At 36.6% G+C, this 17348-nt stretch overlaps 3 protein-coding genes and 1 non-coding gene across 5 annotated transcripts in view; 2 read left to right on the forward strand and 2 right to left on the reverse strand.

Annotated features, from left to right (window-relative positions):
- The first annotated feature begins 586 nt into the window (after positions 1-586).
- On the forward strand, positions 587-5092 carry LOC120272185 (serine-aspartate repeat-containing protein I-like). Its single transcript, XM_039278949.1, has 7 exons — positions 587-1271; positions 2333-2400; positions 2484-2568; positions 2703-2764; positions 2865-2940; positions 3290-3765; positions 4158-5092. Exons 6-7 carry the CDS (start codon positions 3714-3716, stop codon positions 5090-5092), a joined length of 987 nt encoding a protein of 328 aa, XP_039134883.1. The 5' UTR covers positions 587-1271; positions 2333-2400; positions 2484-2568; positions 2703-2764; positions 2865-2940; positions 3290-3713.
- Positions 5093-7592: 2500 nt separating this feature from the next.
- Positions 7593-8839, forward strand: LOC120272686. 2 transcript variants are annotated; one of them, XR_005540240.1, is made up of 3 exons: positions 7593-8286; positions 8387-8713; positions 8783-8839. XR_005540240.1 is itself a non-coding variant. In XM_039279562.1 (2 exons), exons 1-2 carry the CDS (start codon positions 7630-7632, stop codon positions 8471-8473), a joined length of 744 nt encoding a protein of 247 aa, XP_039135496.1. In that variant the 5' UTR covers positions 7593-7629; the 3' UTR covers positions 8474-8819. The 2 variants fall into 2 exon arrangements, 1 of the variants encoding a protein (XP_039135496.1); XM_039279562.1 differs by having other exon boundaries at positions 8387-8819.
- Positions 8840-10743: 1904 nt separating this feature from the next.
- LOC120272186 overlaps positions 10744-17348 on the reverse strand; it is a 19387-nt gene continuing 12782 nt past the window's right edge. Inside the window, exons 8-10 of the mRNA XM_039278950.1 lie at positions 11438-12656; positions 11133-11284; positions 10744-11019 (exon numbers count right to left, since the gene is read on the reverse strand). Of these exons, the coding sequence (XP_039134884.1) occupies positions 10744-11019; positions 11133-11284; positions 11438-12656 (1647 nt within the window). The remainder of the gene's footprint in view (positions 11020-11132; positions 11285-11437; positions 12657-17348) is intronic.
- LOC120272912 lies at positions 13350-13434 on the reverse strand. Its single transcript, XR_005540445.1, has one exon. It is a non-coding gene; the product is annotated as a small nucleolar RNA R44/J54/Z268 family (small nucleolar RNA).

Raw genomic sequence — 17348 nt, forward strand, 5'->3', positions numbered from 1 at the left:
GCAAAAATGAGATTTCACAACATGGACCCATTTGAAGTGAACGGTAGGGGGTAAAAGGGAAGTTAAACACTAACGGAAGGGCTGTCCGGGGTGTGTAAAAGTAGGATGGGGTTTTTGGGAAGTTTTGAAAATTACGATGGGTGAACAGTAATTTTTCCTAAAAAAAACCATATAAGTTTAAAATTTTTTGAAAATTGGGCTTAAAACAATTGGGCTTATGATTTAGGTTTTTAAAATTTTAGAGGTACAAAAGCCCTGTTTGGGGGGTCCGGACAAAATATTGTCATCCCTACTTATGGGTTGATTATTAAGCCGATGCAATGTACACGGTCACATCTCCGAATCATTTTCAAAATTTGAAAAATTCCAAATTTATAATCTGTAATTGTAAATGATTAGGATATATGTACAGTATATTAAGAACACGTGTCATGAAAACAATAAATGGGACCCAATATTTAGCGACCTCAAACTCGGGTGTTCGGCACAGCAGTGGACCCCACGCGTGGCAGCGTCCGACCCTAACGGATTACCTACCGAGCTGAGCCTCCTCAAACTCGACGAAACCCTCGGCCTTTCCCAAATTCCCTCTTTTTCTTTCTATCAATCTCGATCTCGATTTCGATCTGTTTAGGGTGTTTGGAGTTCTCGATTGGCGGTGATGGCGATCGATGCGCGAGCTGTGCTATTGATGGGCCTTTCGATTGTATGCGCTGTCATGCACCCTTGGGAATCCGTGGATGCTAGACCCGACAAGGCAACGAGGGAGAAGTTCTACGGTGCTCTAGTAATGGGATCAGCTCCTCAGAAATCCGGGGATGGAACCATTGCTGATATGTTTGATAAAGTGCTCGAGAAGGAGTTCTCTGAGAACGAGGCCCCCGAAGATAAGGGTTTGGGATGTTGTGTTTGAGGTGTTTGGCGTTTGAGGTGTTTGGTGTTTGGCGTTTGGTTGGAAAGAAAAAGACTACCTGGGGTTGTGTTACCTTTACTTCAAGTGTTTCTTGGAGCGTTTAAGATCAACCTTGAGCTGTTTGCTCATTGTTGCCTTATCAATCTTTAAACATTGTGCTATGTTGAACTTTGACCTAATATTGTTATGCTTTATCACTTGCCAAATCATCATGATTCCATTTGGAATTTATACTTTGCTCTTGTTCATCTATTAATAGGTGATGTTTTCCATTGGTTTTATACAAATGACAATTTTTCCCATTTTCCAGGGCCTGACACAAGTAGCTTCAACAACAGCGTAGCTGACCATCAAGTAGGTGTGACTTTTCACTTCATCCTTCCCTTGTATATTATATGCTATGTTCTGCATTGGTATTTTCTTTGTGAACAGTTTTTTCTGGTTCCATAGTCTGTGAAAAATAGAAACTAGATATCCCACACTTAGTCTCATAAAGTATTAACATTTATATTGAGGAGGAAGTGTTGGAACATATGCGTTTACCATCTTCACCACAAGCCATAACTACTGCACATTTCTTATGTGAAAAAGTTGAGTAGGCTTTTTATGAAGAAAAAGAGAAAAAGGCTTAAATTACATTAGAAAGATTGATCTTTTTCTGCTTTGCCATGAGGACAGCAAAAAAACTTGGTACATCTATTGGGTTGATTTTTGGTGGAGAAACCACCTCTTTGCATATATTTGATTTACCAATTCCTGAACCGTTGGGAGGCTTGTGCACTGGATTGCTCTTTTTTCTATTTGGAAAATGTGGTTTTGTTTTGAGAACAGTAAAATGCAGATTAATTGTCTTTATTGCACAACTCATATGAATGATGTTTAAGCAATTTAGAGAAGAAATAAACATTTGTTTTATTGTCAAGAACAAATTATTTTGGACTCTAATAGCTGAAGAGTCTTAACAGGCTCTCTACCCTTTAATATGTTTGTGTGTCTGTTAAGTTGGTTTGATATGTTGGATCATTAAGATGCAGGCAAGACTGCCATACCTAGAGGCATTGAACAGATGCAACCATCAAGTTTCACTTTACATGTAGCAGTTCTTCATAACTTGTTTTTGACATGTAAAAAATATATTTTCTAGTTATTTTATAGATAATAAAATTTTATGCAAGAGACTCCCATACTTCTCTGTTTTCGATCGGTTAAATTAATTTTTTCTCTTGATTTCACATAATATGCTCTAAGGCAACAGACTTGAATGCATATGTTGCATGTATCAACTAGTTACAAGACTCACGTAAGATGTTCTTGATAGTGATTTGCTACAGTTTTGCTAATGAATTGGATTGTGTTTCCAAATTCCTGCTTCTGAAAAGGATGCTATGAATTCAAATTGATGTTCAAAATGGTTTGTAGGCTGTTTTGGAGACTGTGGCTATAATTTCTCATGACAAGTCAAAGAAGAATGATTCTACAGAAACAAAGTATGAAACATCCAAGTTGGACGCTGTGATTGATGCTTGTAAGGATCTTTATTTTTGGTCCACTGACTTTGAATATCTTGCAGCTCAACTAGATCATTCCAAATTAAAGATGTTTTCAGTCTGGAAAATGAGGGTGCTGATGACATGACAACCTTGATTGACAGAAAGGTTAGATGAGTAGTTCTTGTTAATTTGGACTAGAATTTGCATTTGATTTATGTTGCTACTTGCAAGATTTCTCTTTCAAGTAACTAGTTTCATTTTGACATTTTCATGCTTCACACTGGCCTCTCAATTTGCAGGACAACATGTTTGTCATGTCAAATCGCAAATCAAAGTATCCTATGCTACAAGTGGATTTAAGGTTGATTTTCTATCAATAGATATTGATGCATCTGGTATTTGTTGTTAGAAGAACTATATCTTGTAATTTAAGCTTTGTTTATTGGAATTCACCATTGCAGATTAATTTCAGATTTAGTTGTTGTGATAGTCTCGGCGACAATTGGTGGTATTACCTTTTCATGCTTGGGGCAGCCAGTTAGTTCTCTCTCTCTCTCTCTCTCACACACACACACACTTTTTATGCCTTAAATTTTGAAACAATATCGATTATTGCTCAATTTTGAGCAGTTTTGATGAGTAAAAATTTTGAATGCTCACTGTACTATGCCCAATTTTCACTTTGCTCATTGAATTTCAATTTGTATCTTTTCGATCACTGAATATCAATTTTTTTTCTCCGGGATGTCATCCATGGGATTCCGGTTGATTTTTGCTTAGGTGGTTGCCGGAAGTACATATCACACATTAATTTAATAATTGATTAGTCCACGTTGGGTTGCCACCTCACCTGGAGAAATTTAACCTGTTTTCTCATCCTCATCAGCGTCTGAGTCGGCGTCACTCATCCGCGTCAGCGTCCAACTCACCATCACTCATCCCCGTCAGCCCCAATTTCCTCTTTCTTTTGAGAAAGCCGCGACCCCACCCACTTTCCCCTTTCTCTAGCAACGACCCCACTCCTACTCCAACTCCAACTCCGCAGCCGTGCGACCCCACTCCAGCTCCAACTTCGCTGGCGGTACCATAATCCACCTGCAGTCCGAAATTTCATTAGAGGTATCTTTCCTTCATCGGTGAGGAGGAGGCTGCATCCCATAATCCAACCGATCAAGGGTGGGAGTGAGAGGAAAGTGGCCCAGCATCACCGATTGTAGCATTTGACCAAGTGAGAGGCAGATTAGAGCATATCACCGGCCCAACATCATCGGAGCCTTTCTTCTGCTAACGGGAGCAAGCTTTTGCGCACCATGGATGGGAGTTGGCGAGTAAGATGCGGGAATGAGGAAGCACCGGAGTATTGTAAGGCTTTTATTGATTGCATTCATGGTTGTTTTTGTTAGAATTACATGCAGGAAAAGATTAGTTAATTCGAAGTTGAAATTAGGGTTTCATTATCTGTGAAGGCCGGGAGGTTATTGTTGCATGCAGGGGTTTGTTTAATTTATCTATGATCTATTTTGAATTTGTGAAGATGTTTATAGATCTCGTCATTTTTTCAATGGTTTTTGGTTATTTGTATCAGTTGTCATGATTGAGACATCCATGTAATATAATTCTTTAAATTATAATTCACCTGCATTTGTATATTGTTGCATGTATATATTGGTTAGTGGGGACACCCCTGTACGAAAGTCATTGCAGGCTTGGTATCATTTGTAATTCATTAATAAATTTCATATTTTTTTTTTCAGTGCCCATCGCAGAGTACTTCACAATACACATGTACTATGGATTAGGTGAATTTCTGAGTTTGAATGAAGCCAGATTTGGAGGGTATGTGGACTTTTGTGATGCTGATTTTATTTCAAGATTAGAGCTTCTGCAGATGGCTAGGGAGATGAAATTAGATGTAATAAGATGCAGTTTTTGGTGGAGAGAAACTACTGGTGAAGGGGTAAGGATGGTGGAAATGAGGAATGATTTGGATGTGATTAAAATGGCAAAATCTGTGGGTGGCAGTAGGAACATAAACGTTTATGTCAAGGGGACTACTCAGATTGGAGTTGATTGTGGGGATGGCTTACAAAATGCTGCAAATATTGATGTTGATGAAGGGGAGGATGTGGAGGACAATTTACCTGACTCACCAGAACATGCATCTGTGTTTGGAAAATTACTTGTAGATGAAGAGCAGATTGCTGATGCTATTGGTCATGCTGATGCTGATGCCGATGTTGATGCTGCTGCTGATGCTGTTGGTCATGCTTGTGGTGATGCTGATGTTAATGCTGCTGCTGATGTTGATGTTGATGTTGATGCTGATGATGATGTTAATAAAAGTGATATTGAAGACTCTGAGTACAGTTTTCATAGTGAAGAAGATACAGAGGACAATGCACCATCTGAAGATGAAGTCCCAACGGCAGGCACAGAGATGCAAGAAGAAGTTACCAGGAATGTAGTTGATGACAATGAGGATGTTGTCTCTGAATATGCTGAATCCATGGTTGTCAAAACCGGACCCGGCCCCGACCGATTCGATCGGGAAAAACGGGAACCCGCCATGAGGCCGGTCCCGTTACATGCATCGACTCGGCCATATAATAACCTCGACCAAAAACTTCGACGACCCGCTAGGTTAACCCGGAAACCGGTGACCACCGGATCAAACGGGTTAAAAACTTAAAAAAATACTAACGATGGTGAGACCGTGAGAGGAGATGGTGTCTTCTGGGAGAAGGTGAGGGAGTTAGAGAGAGGTGCGGCGAGGAGAGGATGAGAGTTAGAGAGAGAGAGAGAGAGAGAGAGAGAGAGAGAGAAAAGGGGATAGTGGCCATATTTTCATTTATTTATTATTTTTTTGAATTTTGAGTCATGAGAAAAGAACGGGTGAGAGTCCCGAGAGAATCATTTAGTTTTTTAAAATATTTTACATTTTTAAAAAATAATGATATTATATTAAATTAAATTCTAAATATTAAATTTATTTGTATTTTAGATATTTTAAAAACAAAATCTATATAATTAAACTTTTAAACATATTTAATTAATTGTGTTTTTAATTATTAAAATATATGTTATATTATTTTTATCATTATTAATTATTAAAATATTTTTTAAATATTTTATTATTGACCCCGGTTCAACCCCGATTCAACCCGGTCGAACCCATCGACCCCTGACCCCTAGGCTTGGCCGGGTCAATGCCCGGGCCGGGTCTGACAACCTTGGCTGAATCTGATGAGTTAGAGTCATGCTCGTCTACGGATGAAGATGAAATCAATCCAGCCAAACCTAGATACAGTGAGTTTAAAGAAGACATAGACATGAAGGACCCACAATTCAAGGTTGGCATGAAATTCAGGAGTTTTAAACAATTCAAGGAAGCAGTCAAGAGTTATGGAATAAAACATAGGTGTGTGCTGAAGTTTAGGCCAAATGATAAAACAAGATGCAAAACCTATTGTACAAAGAATTGTCCCTTCTATCTATGGGCATCGCCAATGCATACAGACCATAGTTACCAGATTCGCTAAGTCCCCCACCGATCTTCGATCTAGATCGCTCGTACCCAATCGGAGTTCGTTTTCGTTCTGAATCGATTGGGTACGTGATCTGAGTCGATGAAAAAGGCGTATCAAAATTAATTAACTGTAGATTTTATAAAAATCTATCTAAATAGTTTTTTTTTAAATAGTTATAGATAACGCTACAATTAATTAGGTTTTAAAAGTTATTATAGATAAAATTGTTATCTATTTTTAAATCTAGTATAAGTTTTTAAATTATTTTCTAATATAAAATTTTATTACATAAAATTTTAACCTATACATTCTTTAAAATTGCAATAAAATTAGTTCTTTAAAGTTTTCTTAATTCATTTTATAACTTTAATTATAATGTTCTTTTTTTTATTAAATGTTATTCGTATGCACTTTTGGCCGACTCGGAAGTAATTTTCAATCGTATCTTGAATCGAATTAATCGTACCAACTAAGCCTACCCCCCACCGTATCGGATACACTATAAGCATCGTTTCTTGTATTCGTACCCCTCTCGCGACTTGGATCGTACCACATTTCTGGTAACTATGATACAGACAAGAACACCATTCAAATTAAGGCAGGACACCTGAATCATGAATGTTCCCGAGATCACAATATCAGGCATGTTACTGCTGAATGGATAGCAAAGCAGTACATAGACCAGTTTAGATCAGATCCAAGTTGGAAACTTGCAGGTATCATCCAAGCAGTTAGGACTAATCAAGAGGTCGACATCAGTAGGTTGAAGGCATGGAGAGCAAAAAACATAGCATTGAGGTATATATGATATTTTGTGTTTGTTATGTTGTTTTAGTAACCAGTACAATTATTGTTTGACATTTAATTTTGTGTTTGTGTCTGTTAAGTAATTTTTGTATTGTGATGTTAGAGTTGCTTCGAACGCATCCAGGCACAACAGTGAAATTCAGATGCAGTGAGGGTGTGTTCGAAGCCATGTATGTGTGCTTGTCCCCGCTTAGGGGAGGGTTTCTGGCAGGGTGCAGGCAGATCATATCTGTTGATGGATGCTTCCTGAAGGGCCACTATGGGGGACACTTGTTGGCAGCAGTTGGTATAAATGCGAATGACTGCATCTATCCATTTGCCTGAGCAGTGGTCAACAGGGAGAACTATGAGAACTGGCGTTGGTTTTTAGAGCTACTGTCGGATGACCTAGAAATATCCAACTCTTACCATTGGGCATTTATGAGTGATCGACAGAAAGTAAGTGCATTTAAACTATCTTTGTCATTGTAAATGATTATACTCATGTATAATATTTTGTTATGCTCATATTTACTCATTGACTTGGAGTTTTATTTATTTCTTTATTTTTTTTGTTTTGCTTGTTCACCACTTCATGGGGACTTGTAATGAATCAAACAATTAAATTAAAACATTGACCATGTAGGGCCTCCAAACTACAATTGTTGAGTTGTTCCCATACAGTGAACATAGATACTGTGTGAGTTATTTGCATACAAATTTTAGGAAAAAATTCGGAGGCAAGGCCCTTAAGGATCAGTTGTGGTCTTGTGCCAGGTCTAGTTACATACCAGCATTTAATCATGCCATGGACACTCTTAAAAGTATGTCAGCTGACGCATACACTTATATGAAAAACATTGACCTGGTGCACTGGAGTAGGTCACACATTAAGTGTCAATTCAAGTGTGATATGTTACTCAATAATATGTGTGAGTGCTTCAATGACACAATTCTTGAAGCTAGAACCAAGGGCATAATTAGCATGAATGAAATGATTAGAACACAATTTATGGCAAGAATCCAAAAAAGAAGAGATGTAATGAGACAATGCAAAACAGAACAGTGCCCTAACATTTTGAAGAAGTTGGAAAAATCCAAACAACTTACTTGGTCATGTAAAACAACTTGGAATGGTGGGGATAAATACCAAGTTGTGTGTAGAGAGGGTCAGTTCATTGTTGATTGTGATGCACAAACTTGCACTTGTAGGAAATGGCAGTTAACGGGTATCCCATGTCCTCATGCAATTTCATCTCTATATTACAATAAAAAAAGACCCGAGGATTACCTAGATGAGCAGTATAATATTACCACTTACCTAGCAACTTATGAACACATCCTCCACCCAACACAAAGCTCTAACTGTTGGCCCAAAAGTCCACAAGGCCCCATGATTCCACCTGAACCAGCAAACAAAAACAGGGGTAGGAAACCTATGCTAAGGAGGAAAGACCCACTTGAAGAAGACACTGGATTTACAAAGGGGAAAGTCTGCAGGAAGAAAGTGACAATCAAATGCAGTATTTGTGGGGTTGCAGGCCACAACAAGAGATTCCATGGACTACAAGTAAGTTATGGGTTTTAATTTGCATCAGCTTTATTATATGAGTGATTGTTTGTTGACCAATTTATGTGTATCTGACTTTTCAATACACTTATATATGCAGAACAATACTCAAACTGGGAGACAATTTGCTATGAGCATCTTTGGGGATAGTCAAAATTGTTTTAAAAATGCATTTGTAATTTCTTAACTGCTAATGATAACCCATTTAATTTTGCTAGTGTGGTAGCACTAAGGAGGACCCCATGGAGACCATTGATCCTCAGGTCCTTCAGGAGCATATTGTTGAGGTATATACGTGGGGTGAGTTTTTTAATTTATTAGAAACTAATTCCATTGTAAATACTAGGCTGAAGTAATGAGGGACAGCCATGCAAGTGGGGATAATGCAGATGGAATTACACCTGGGAATGAAGAACAACTATCACAGGTTTTTTTTCTAACTTAGAAAATGTGAATACTGTAAGCTTTAGCTTATATTAACTTTGTCTGTGTTAAGGTAATTGACATACCTGTCGAGAGTCATGTGGGAATACCAACTGCATCATCAGCTGAACAGGTATTGTGTAAATCAATTTGCTTCCCTCATTGTGATGCCCTATGTTAACTTGGATATATTTTTGCCTTGGTGTGGCATGCTATCTAAAGGTCTTCAATGTGCCTGTTGTTATCCTACCAAAAGAGAGTATTCAAGTAGGTAGAAACATGTCTGCTTCATCACATGCATACCAGCATCTTGCAGAAGATGAAACTAGGGCAGCTTCTTCCTCGACATTGTCAATACCAAAGGTATGCATTAACTAACCTAGGAAAATACTCAATCATCAAAACTGAATTTTTGTAGATACTGACAGTACATACAAAACTGCGAAACACTAACCTTGTCATGCCCCTTTCAAGTGTAGATCAATAGAATATCTACTCAAGCCACCTCTAGACCTTCAAATCCTTCAAACTTAAGTGTGTGTGTGTGTGTGTGTGTGTGTGTGTGGTGGGGAGTGACAACAACAATTGGGAATGCAGGAGGAGAAGCAAAGCTCGCAAAAGTCGGGCCAGAGGCGGCTTTCAGAGAAGACCTCCTATATTCTTGTGAGGAGCAACACTTGCTAAAAAATCTAAAGACAACAACTTGGGTGGGGGGGAGAAAAAAAGGAAGGTGTGGTTACCACCAGGTCCTGGAGGAGGAAGCAGTGGAGCTGGAAGACAATAAAATACATCCTCAAAGGAAGTGCTGCTTCAAATGTTTTACCTTTTTTTATTTCTGTCCAGTGTTTGCAGGCTGTGCACTTTATTTTGTGTAAACTTTAACAGGTTTATCAGGTCTAGCATGTGAACTCCTGGAACATGTAACTTTTGTGAGACCATTTTATGTTTGCAGAATCTGTCTTTATGACATGATAAAACAGTAACTTTTGTTAACTGCATACCAGTAATTATGTCTGCAGAATGAGTATTTATGACTAAGGTCATCACTTTGTTTGTGTTATTCAAATCAGATGGAGAGTTGTATTATCTTTTTTTTTTTTTTGCAGTATTTTATTCTGCAGTATTGTACATTATAGTATTGTTGTTAGTGATGTGCTGGTGATCTCCCTCCCACTTAATTTGATGAATCAGCCTGCTGAACTTGTTGCAGGTTACTGGAAATAGCTGGAACCATGGATAGAATAGCTAGGAATAAGTCAGGAAAGAGTGAACAAGGGAAGAGAATAAGAAGGAGAAAAGAAGAAGGAAAACGAATGGAAGAGGGAGAAGATACGCAAAATTAAGCCAAAGATGTTGGGCACTCTCACTGATGTTTCTATAAAAAAATAAAAAAGGAATCATGCCAATTATAACAAACTTCTCTAGTTGGCATTCTAACAAACAGGTTTTGTGCCAGAACAATAACATATGATGCGCAACCTCCTTATAAGCATCAACTCATCGAATTTACAAATCATTCGTCATACTAATAAATCTTTCATTTATTGCTAATCATTCATCATAAAATCAATGAATTTGTTGCCGATTCATCACAAAATCTTGCACTACGATTGGGTATCGAGACTGGGTACCGACACCTATTACTGATGTCCCGCCGAAGCCCTTCTCAACAATTGCCACTGTAACAGAACTACTCCTCCACCAATTTCTTGGTCGTTGCTACAGCCGGTGAAAGAACTGCTCCACTATCATCTCTCTCCCATCCTTGATTAGCCGGATCTCAGTTGATGCAGTGTTATGGTCTCTTCCCTACCGGTACCGGTGAAGGAAGATTCCTTTGATGAAAGATCGTCCTGCCGGCGAAGATCTTTTCCGGTTCCAAGTCAGGAATGTAGGAGATGCCGGCGGGGTCACGGCTCTCTCAAAAGAAAGAGAATGTGTGGTCTGACGAGGATGAGTGATGGTGAGTTGGACGCTGACGAGGATGAGAAAACAAGTTGAATTTCTCCAGGTGAGGTGGCAACCCAACGTGGACTAATCAATTATTAAATTAATGTGTGACGTGTACTTCCGGCAGCCACCTAAGCAAAAATCAACCGGAATACACCACCTATAGGCATTTTCATCCTTTTCCTTCATTCTTGCCATATGTATGTCAAAATGTTTCTCAGTCCCAGCAGAAGCAGCTGGCCACAACAACTTCTTATATTCAAATCCCTTGAATTTTTGTTTGTAGTTCTCATACATGTGTTTCACACACAATCTATGCTCCACTGTGGGCATTAGTTCCTTGAATGCTTGCATCAAACCCTGCAAATCATATCAAGTCACATATGATCAATAAAAAGAAAAAAATTATTTAAATTAAATTCTATAGATGCAAATCATATCAAATTAAATTCTGTAAACAATTTAATTGAAACCTTTTGTTGGTCAGACATGAAAACCCAACCTAGATCTTCTGGCCTACCAAAATCTTTTGATAACAAATTGAGAAACCAAGACCATGATTCCTTGCATTCAGCATCGACACATGCAATTGCAAGAGGTAACATGTTTTCATTGCCATCTCTACCTATGGCACATAACAAATGCCCCCCTTTCCATCATTGTCTTTAAAAAACAGCCATCTAAACAAATCAACGGCCTTAAGACTGAAAAATAACTTAGCTTCTGGGCTCCCAATCTCATGTATATACATTGGAATACAATCAATTCTCTAGGCAACATTGGTTTCCATCATCTAGTTTGCCTTCAATCATTTCATCATTCCTATTTTGAACCATTAAAGAAGTCTTAATTTTCACTAGACTCCCTGGATTTGTTTTTTTAATTGTTTCTGCATAGTCATATAATCTCCTATATTGCATCTTCAAATCACCTAATATAATCTTATTTGCAAGTTTCTTAGCTCTATAACACTTTGAAATGTGCACATCAGCTCCACATTCCCTGCTGATTCTTTTCTGCATTGTTGATGCACCCCACTCAGGATCATCTCTTATGTCTTCTAGATACCTCAATGCTAAGTACTTTGTGCTCACCATGTGTCTCATATTTTTTTTTGGACAACTGTGCTCTGCCTTGAACGTCTTGATCTGAAACGCAGAAGTACCTCTGTAGCTTGAAGCATGAATTTTGAAGCCACAATGATTTTCACACACAGCAGTAATCATTGTCCTGTTATTCTTCTGTAGCTTGTAAGAATAACCCCTTCCAATGGCCCATGCTCTTAGGGCTTCCCTAAAACTTCTTTGACTAGAAAATTTCATGCCTAATTCCAATTGTGGATTTTTGGCATACATATCATCATTGAACTCAGGATATACTTGTCCTGGTTCGTCATTAGACCCTTGCAAGCTAAACAAATCATCCTCATAGTGTGGGGATTCATTGAACTCTTCCATCAAATCTTCAGACATATATTTTTCCTTAGTATGATCACTTGTCTTATCCTTGCTTGCATAGTCAGAAGCATCATCTCTTGAGCCTAGGTTGAATATATCATCCTCATCTCCTTCAAAATCCTCAAACATCCAACTAGCATTATTTAATTCTGAGTCATCACTTATGTCAATATCACTTGCAACTTCATAAGGCTGGTATGTTCCATCTGAGGTAGAACTGCCGTTTTCCATATTCTGCTTGCCCAAATTTCCTGTGTTCATGTCACTATTTTTCAAATTTCCAATATTATCTCCTTCCACAGCCTTAGTCATGTCCTGTTTGCCATCCATTGCATCAACTCCAGCAGGAATCATTGCCACAGAAGGTTCATGCTCAACCATAAATACATGAATACTATCTTGATAACCACTGTTATAATACACCATGTTGTTGGTGTCTGCATCTCTTAAAATCTCTTGAATTGCATCAGTGGAAGGCAGCCCATTAATTTTAAACCACATTCTTCCATCCCTTTCACACCCTAAATCCATAAAAAAAATCTGCCAATGTGAAAAATGATATGTAATCCGCATCTACTGACCTAATTGTTTCACTTTGCCCTCCCTCATACACCAACTCTTGCTCATTCCTCCACCTTCCTCCATAGTGCAAGATAAGGTCCACATATGTCCCCATAGCTTATCAAAATTGATGACCAAATTAAATCTGACAAAAGGAAAGGAAAGGAAACAAATTTAGACACCATTTATTTTACATCCATTGAATAAAACCTTGACTATAGGAAAACTTTGTCAAAAAAATCAGTGTATACCAACAAAACAATTAAGAGAAATTAAAATAAAAAACAAATTAAACATCACTTGGTTTCTTTGCATCCAAATAATCCTATCATTAGATGAAATAATAACTTTGTCAGATCAATGAAAATCAGAATCCTATCATTTCAACATTGGATGAAATTGAAATTAGATTTGATGTCAAATAAATTACAGCACATGTCAAATAAGAACATTAAGCTTCAACAAAGATCCAACATTCTAATCTTGATAATAACCATCAGGCTTTGCTCAACTTGAAAAACAGATTCAGCATGAAAAAAAATTTCAGTAATTGAGATATTTGCTTGGTACGCTGTAAATATCATCTCATCATTTCAATACCAAATTAATAAATAAAATAATCTTGTAAACACAAACATTCAATAGAATGGAGAGACATGAATGTGAGATTACAATGCATCAGAGAGATTCCCAAGATAGTCATCATCCTTATGAAGAGTGCAGTTGACCCTGTCTAATTTTTTCAATCACTTGCATGAATAAATTGGAGTAGAGCTAAGCTATTATGTGGCTCCAAAAGCTCTATGCTTGCCAACATAATGTCAATGTTAAGTATGAGAAACACAAATAAACTTAGCCCAAAAAAAAATTTACATTGATCATTATAACACAAACATCAACAAGTGGTACAAAATGAAGGTCAATGTGTGAAAAAACCAAAAACATTATACCACTAACACATAATATCAACAAGTGGTAATTCAAGTATTTCAGTTTATTATGTTTATGCCTTTGTTATAATATCATAATTCCTTTTTGAATTCATGATCACTAGCAGAATAAACCGAAAAACAGTAATGCTCTACCTCAGTAGTAGTCACAATTAATAATCATCATGTTCATGTTGATTCCGATAATATGTGCATATTTATACATCATACAAAAAAGATAACATACATATATACCTGCTCAATCAGTACTTTGATAATATCATCTCTAATTTAATTTTCTTACAAAAATAAACATTGAAAAACATGAACACCAACCATTTGATTTATCATCAACCAATTTTTGATAAGATCAGTACTTTGTTTTATCATCAACCATTTTCAGAGAATGAGTTATTTTCCATGGGTTGGGAGAAATACCTGCTCAGTAACCTCAAAACACTGAGGAATTTTGGATTTCTTTCGGGCCAACACTATCCGGAGGAGAGCGTCCCCTTTGTGTAAACCCTAACCATGTCCAGAGAAGAACTGCCCTTTTCTCCACTATTGTCTGAAAATCTAATGGCCTCATTAGATGGGTGAAAATCTAGGTGACATTGAATAAAAAGAAAGGTGTTAACTATTTATCACCGTTTAATCCCTTTAATCTAATTGCCTTATTAGTCCAAATTAATTAGAGGCTTAAACTAACTTGATCTAGTTGGCATAACAAAAAGATTTTTTTATGTGAAAAGTTGGTTTTGCCCTGCCACGTAAGCAAACACAGATGCCGTTGACGGCTTTTCCTTGATTTGCAAAAACCAAAAAACCACAAAGGACTTAATTGTAAAAAAAACACACATGTCTTTATTTGCAAAAACTGAAAACCACATGGGTTATTTTTGAACTTCCCCTTTTTAAAATATAGTGCATGTGATACACTAGTATTGGAAGTCACATGTCACTTTCATCATTTGGCCCAAGGCCCATGAACCAGCCCACGGCCACCTTAAGCTCGATCCAAACCCAATCCAAAGTTAATGTTTGACGGGACAGTCAAAGCCCGACCAAAACAAACCTTGGATTGGATATGGAAATCATTGGGCCGGCTCTTTTGGATTATTTTTGGTTTGATCCAACGGGCTGTCCCATGAGCCGACCCATTGAATTTATTATTAAATATTAATAAAATAATTTTAAAAAAATATCACAAAGAATATACAATGATAGAATGAACATGTGTCAATCTAATTGGTATTTACCCATATTTTGGTTTTGCAATATTTTTCTCAAGTGAAAATTTAATAATACTAATCAATTAATAAAACTATCCATTTTTATTGTTTTTTTATTTTTTTATTTTTTAAATCATCACAAAGATTAATTAAGTAAAGTTAAAGAAAAATAACTGCTAGCCAATTCGAGCCGAATCTAATGGGCCGATCCTAGTCCGATCCAATAATTGATCCAAAAAACCAAGCCCATGATTTGGGCTATGGGTTTCATATTTAAAATTTGGGTTGACCCAGCCCGGCCCAAATTATTCTTGAGGCTCACCGGATTTGGGCTTGGGCTGGGCTAAAGCTTAAAATATTTGGGCCGCCGGCCTAGCCCAATGATGAGAGTGAGTCACATGTAGAGTGTAGACAGTTTTTTTGCTACCTCATTGATGTGTTTTTTTTTCCCTTATAAACATGACTATTGTTTGTTGATGCACTGTGCACACCATGGACTAACCATATGCAAGTTTTTTGGAACTAATATTAGTCATAGAAATTTGACCAATTGGGAATTTTCTTGTCGTTGTTTTATCACATTGGACAAATTCTTCCGTTTATCTGATTCAACGCTTAATGTGGGACACCTTACAAATTAGGATTTATTGTTAATATGATTGTTATGTAATTGATTTATTGTGTCATTTTGTCAAGGTCTGAAGGGTAGAGCAACATGGGAAGTTGATGGAGAAGGATCTGTTACAGGAATTCCTGTGTCAATGTATCTCATCCTTGGTATATTTTCAATATTTTCAACTTGACTTTTTAGATTATACCTTTGCCTTGTAATTATGTCCAATGTTTTTCTTCTTACTATTTTTTTTATTTATCTCAAGAAGATGGTTAAAGACTTGTAATTATGTCATTTTTTATTGTATTGGATGATATTCATCTAGAACCTTGCCCTCTCACTATAAACAAGGTCTCGCTTTTGCTTCTAAATCTAACTTGTTTACCCCTCTTAGCAATATCCTATAATTCTCCCACGAGCCTTTTCTATTCAATGACTAGATCTAACTCCTAAAATATATTTAATCAATTAATGAACACTCAAAATTTGTGATGAAGACTGAAGTGGGGTCCTTTCTAGATGTTTGAATTTTTAAAATCAAAATGTATATTTTCTTTCTTCACTTAATAGTTTTATGGATAGTTTGTGATAGATTGATGTCATAAAGCCCCATACAATATACTAGGAGAATTATTTTCTCTTTGTTGCATTAATCATTTGTTTGCGTTTATTGTTCTTGCGTGGAAGCTAAAAGCAACACCTTGAAGCTGGGAAAGAGATATTAATAAGCTATGGTATTGGCAACAAAGGAAATGAGGTAGTTCTTTTAAATCCTGGTTGTTTCTTTGCTCTAATTTTTGTTCTTTCTTTCTTTACTTCTCTTTTGTTCTTTTGACCTTGTTCTTTTAACCTGATCAAAATCACACTTCTCAAGATTAGTCTACTTGTTTTTTTCACCATGTGATGATTTTCACCAACTTGGAGCTACATTGGATTAGTTCTTAACTTTTGAAGTCTAGTGATACTCAAATGAGCACACTTTGTTTACATTTGCTGGGTCCGTTAGAAGTAAGACAGATGAGAGACATACTTTGCTGCCCATTCATTTGCATGAGTGAACTTCTGCTGTCCTAGTTATTATAGATGTTTTGGATTTTCTGTCTAACTTCGCGCATGGTCATTATGCACCTTTAAACAATATATTTTAAGTTGCGACGATTAAGGTTCAAAGATAGAATAGCGGAAACAAGTAACTAAAACCTTTTTTGCATCTTATTTTTGTTGCGATTTAGTGATTTTTATTCATGTATTGATCTATTTTTTAATTATTTTTTATTTTTATTTTTTTAATTTTACTAGGATAAATGAGCTTGAAGATGGTCCTTTAAATGAAAATTGTGATAATGAGCTTCTTGAGAAATTCCGTTCAATGGAGCTTCAAGAAAGTGAGAGGTATGTTAATTTAATTTGATAGATTATAACATGCATTGGTTGACACTCATAATTGTAAAATATCTTTTTATGGAAAACCCGTTGTCTGGAAATAACTTTTAATTAGCATGTAAAGATTGATTTACCTTCTTTCGTGTATGATACTCTATGTGCCTAATTGTGTTTTATTGGCTTTGTAATTTTAGTTAGTATTTGGCTTGCTACTTGAACTATCACCTGGGTTTCTTTTCAATTAAAGATGGTTGTTCTTCAAATAGTACTTCAAGAATTATGCTTCACAGTGTATTTAAATTTCCTATTGTTAAACTTTTGAAATTTACTTTTTTGGGTTGGATTTCTATGATTTCCATTAACCTTTATCCAGATTCTGAATTTGTGCAACCAGTTTCCTTCACTTTGATTTCAATATATTTTTAAAATTATTTTATTTTATTTTTTTAAGGTTAGAAGCCTGCAAAACTTAAGTATACATTTTTCTCTAGTGGGGAGGCACGTGCCCTTATGC

This window comes from Dioscorea cayenensis, chromosome 11 (genome assembly GCF_009730915.1).
Source record: "Dioscorea cayenensis subsp. rotundata cultivar TDr96_F1 chromosome 11, TDr96_F1_v2_PseudoChromosome.rev07_lg8_w22 25.fasta, whole genome shotgun sequence".
Classification (NCBI taxonomy): domain Eukaryota; kingdom Viridiplantae; phylum Streptophyta; class Magnoliopsida; order Dioscoreales; family Dioscoreaceae; genus Dioscorea; species Dioscorea cayenensis.

Bases quoted from the DNA above. Each gene is read 5' to 3' on its own strand.
- LOC120272185 (XM_039278949.1), top strand. From the start codon at position 3,714: ATGGATGGGAGTTGGCGAGTAAGATGCGGGAATGAGGAAGCACCGGAG. The intron at 3,766-4,157 runs GTAAGGCTTTTA...TTTTTTTTTCAG, and splicing joins TGAGGAAGCACCGGAGTATT to TGCCCATCGCAGAGTACTTC.
- LOC120272686 (XM_039279562.1), top strand. From the start codon at position 7,630: ATGTTACTCAATAATATGTGTGAGTGCTTCAATGACACAATTCTTGAA. The intron at 8,287-8,386 runs GTAAGTTATGGG...TTATATATGCAG, and splicing joins AGAGATTCCATGGACTACAA to AACAATACTCAAACTGGGAG.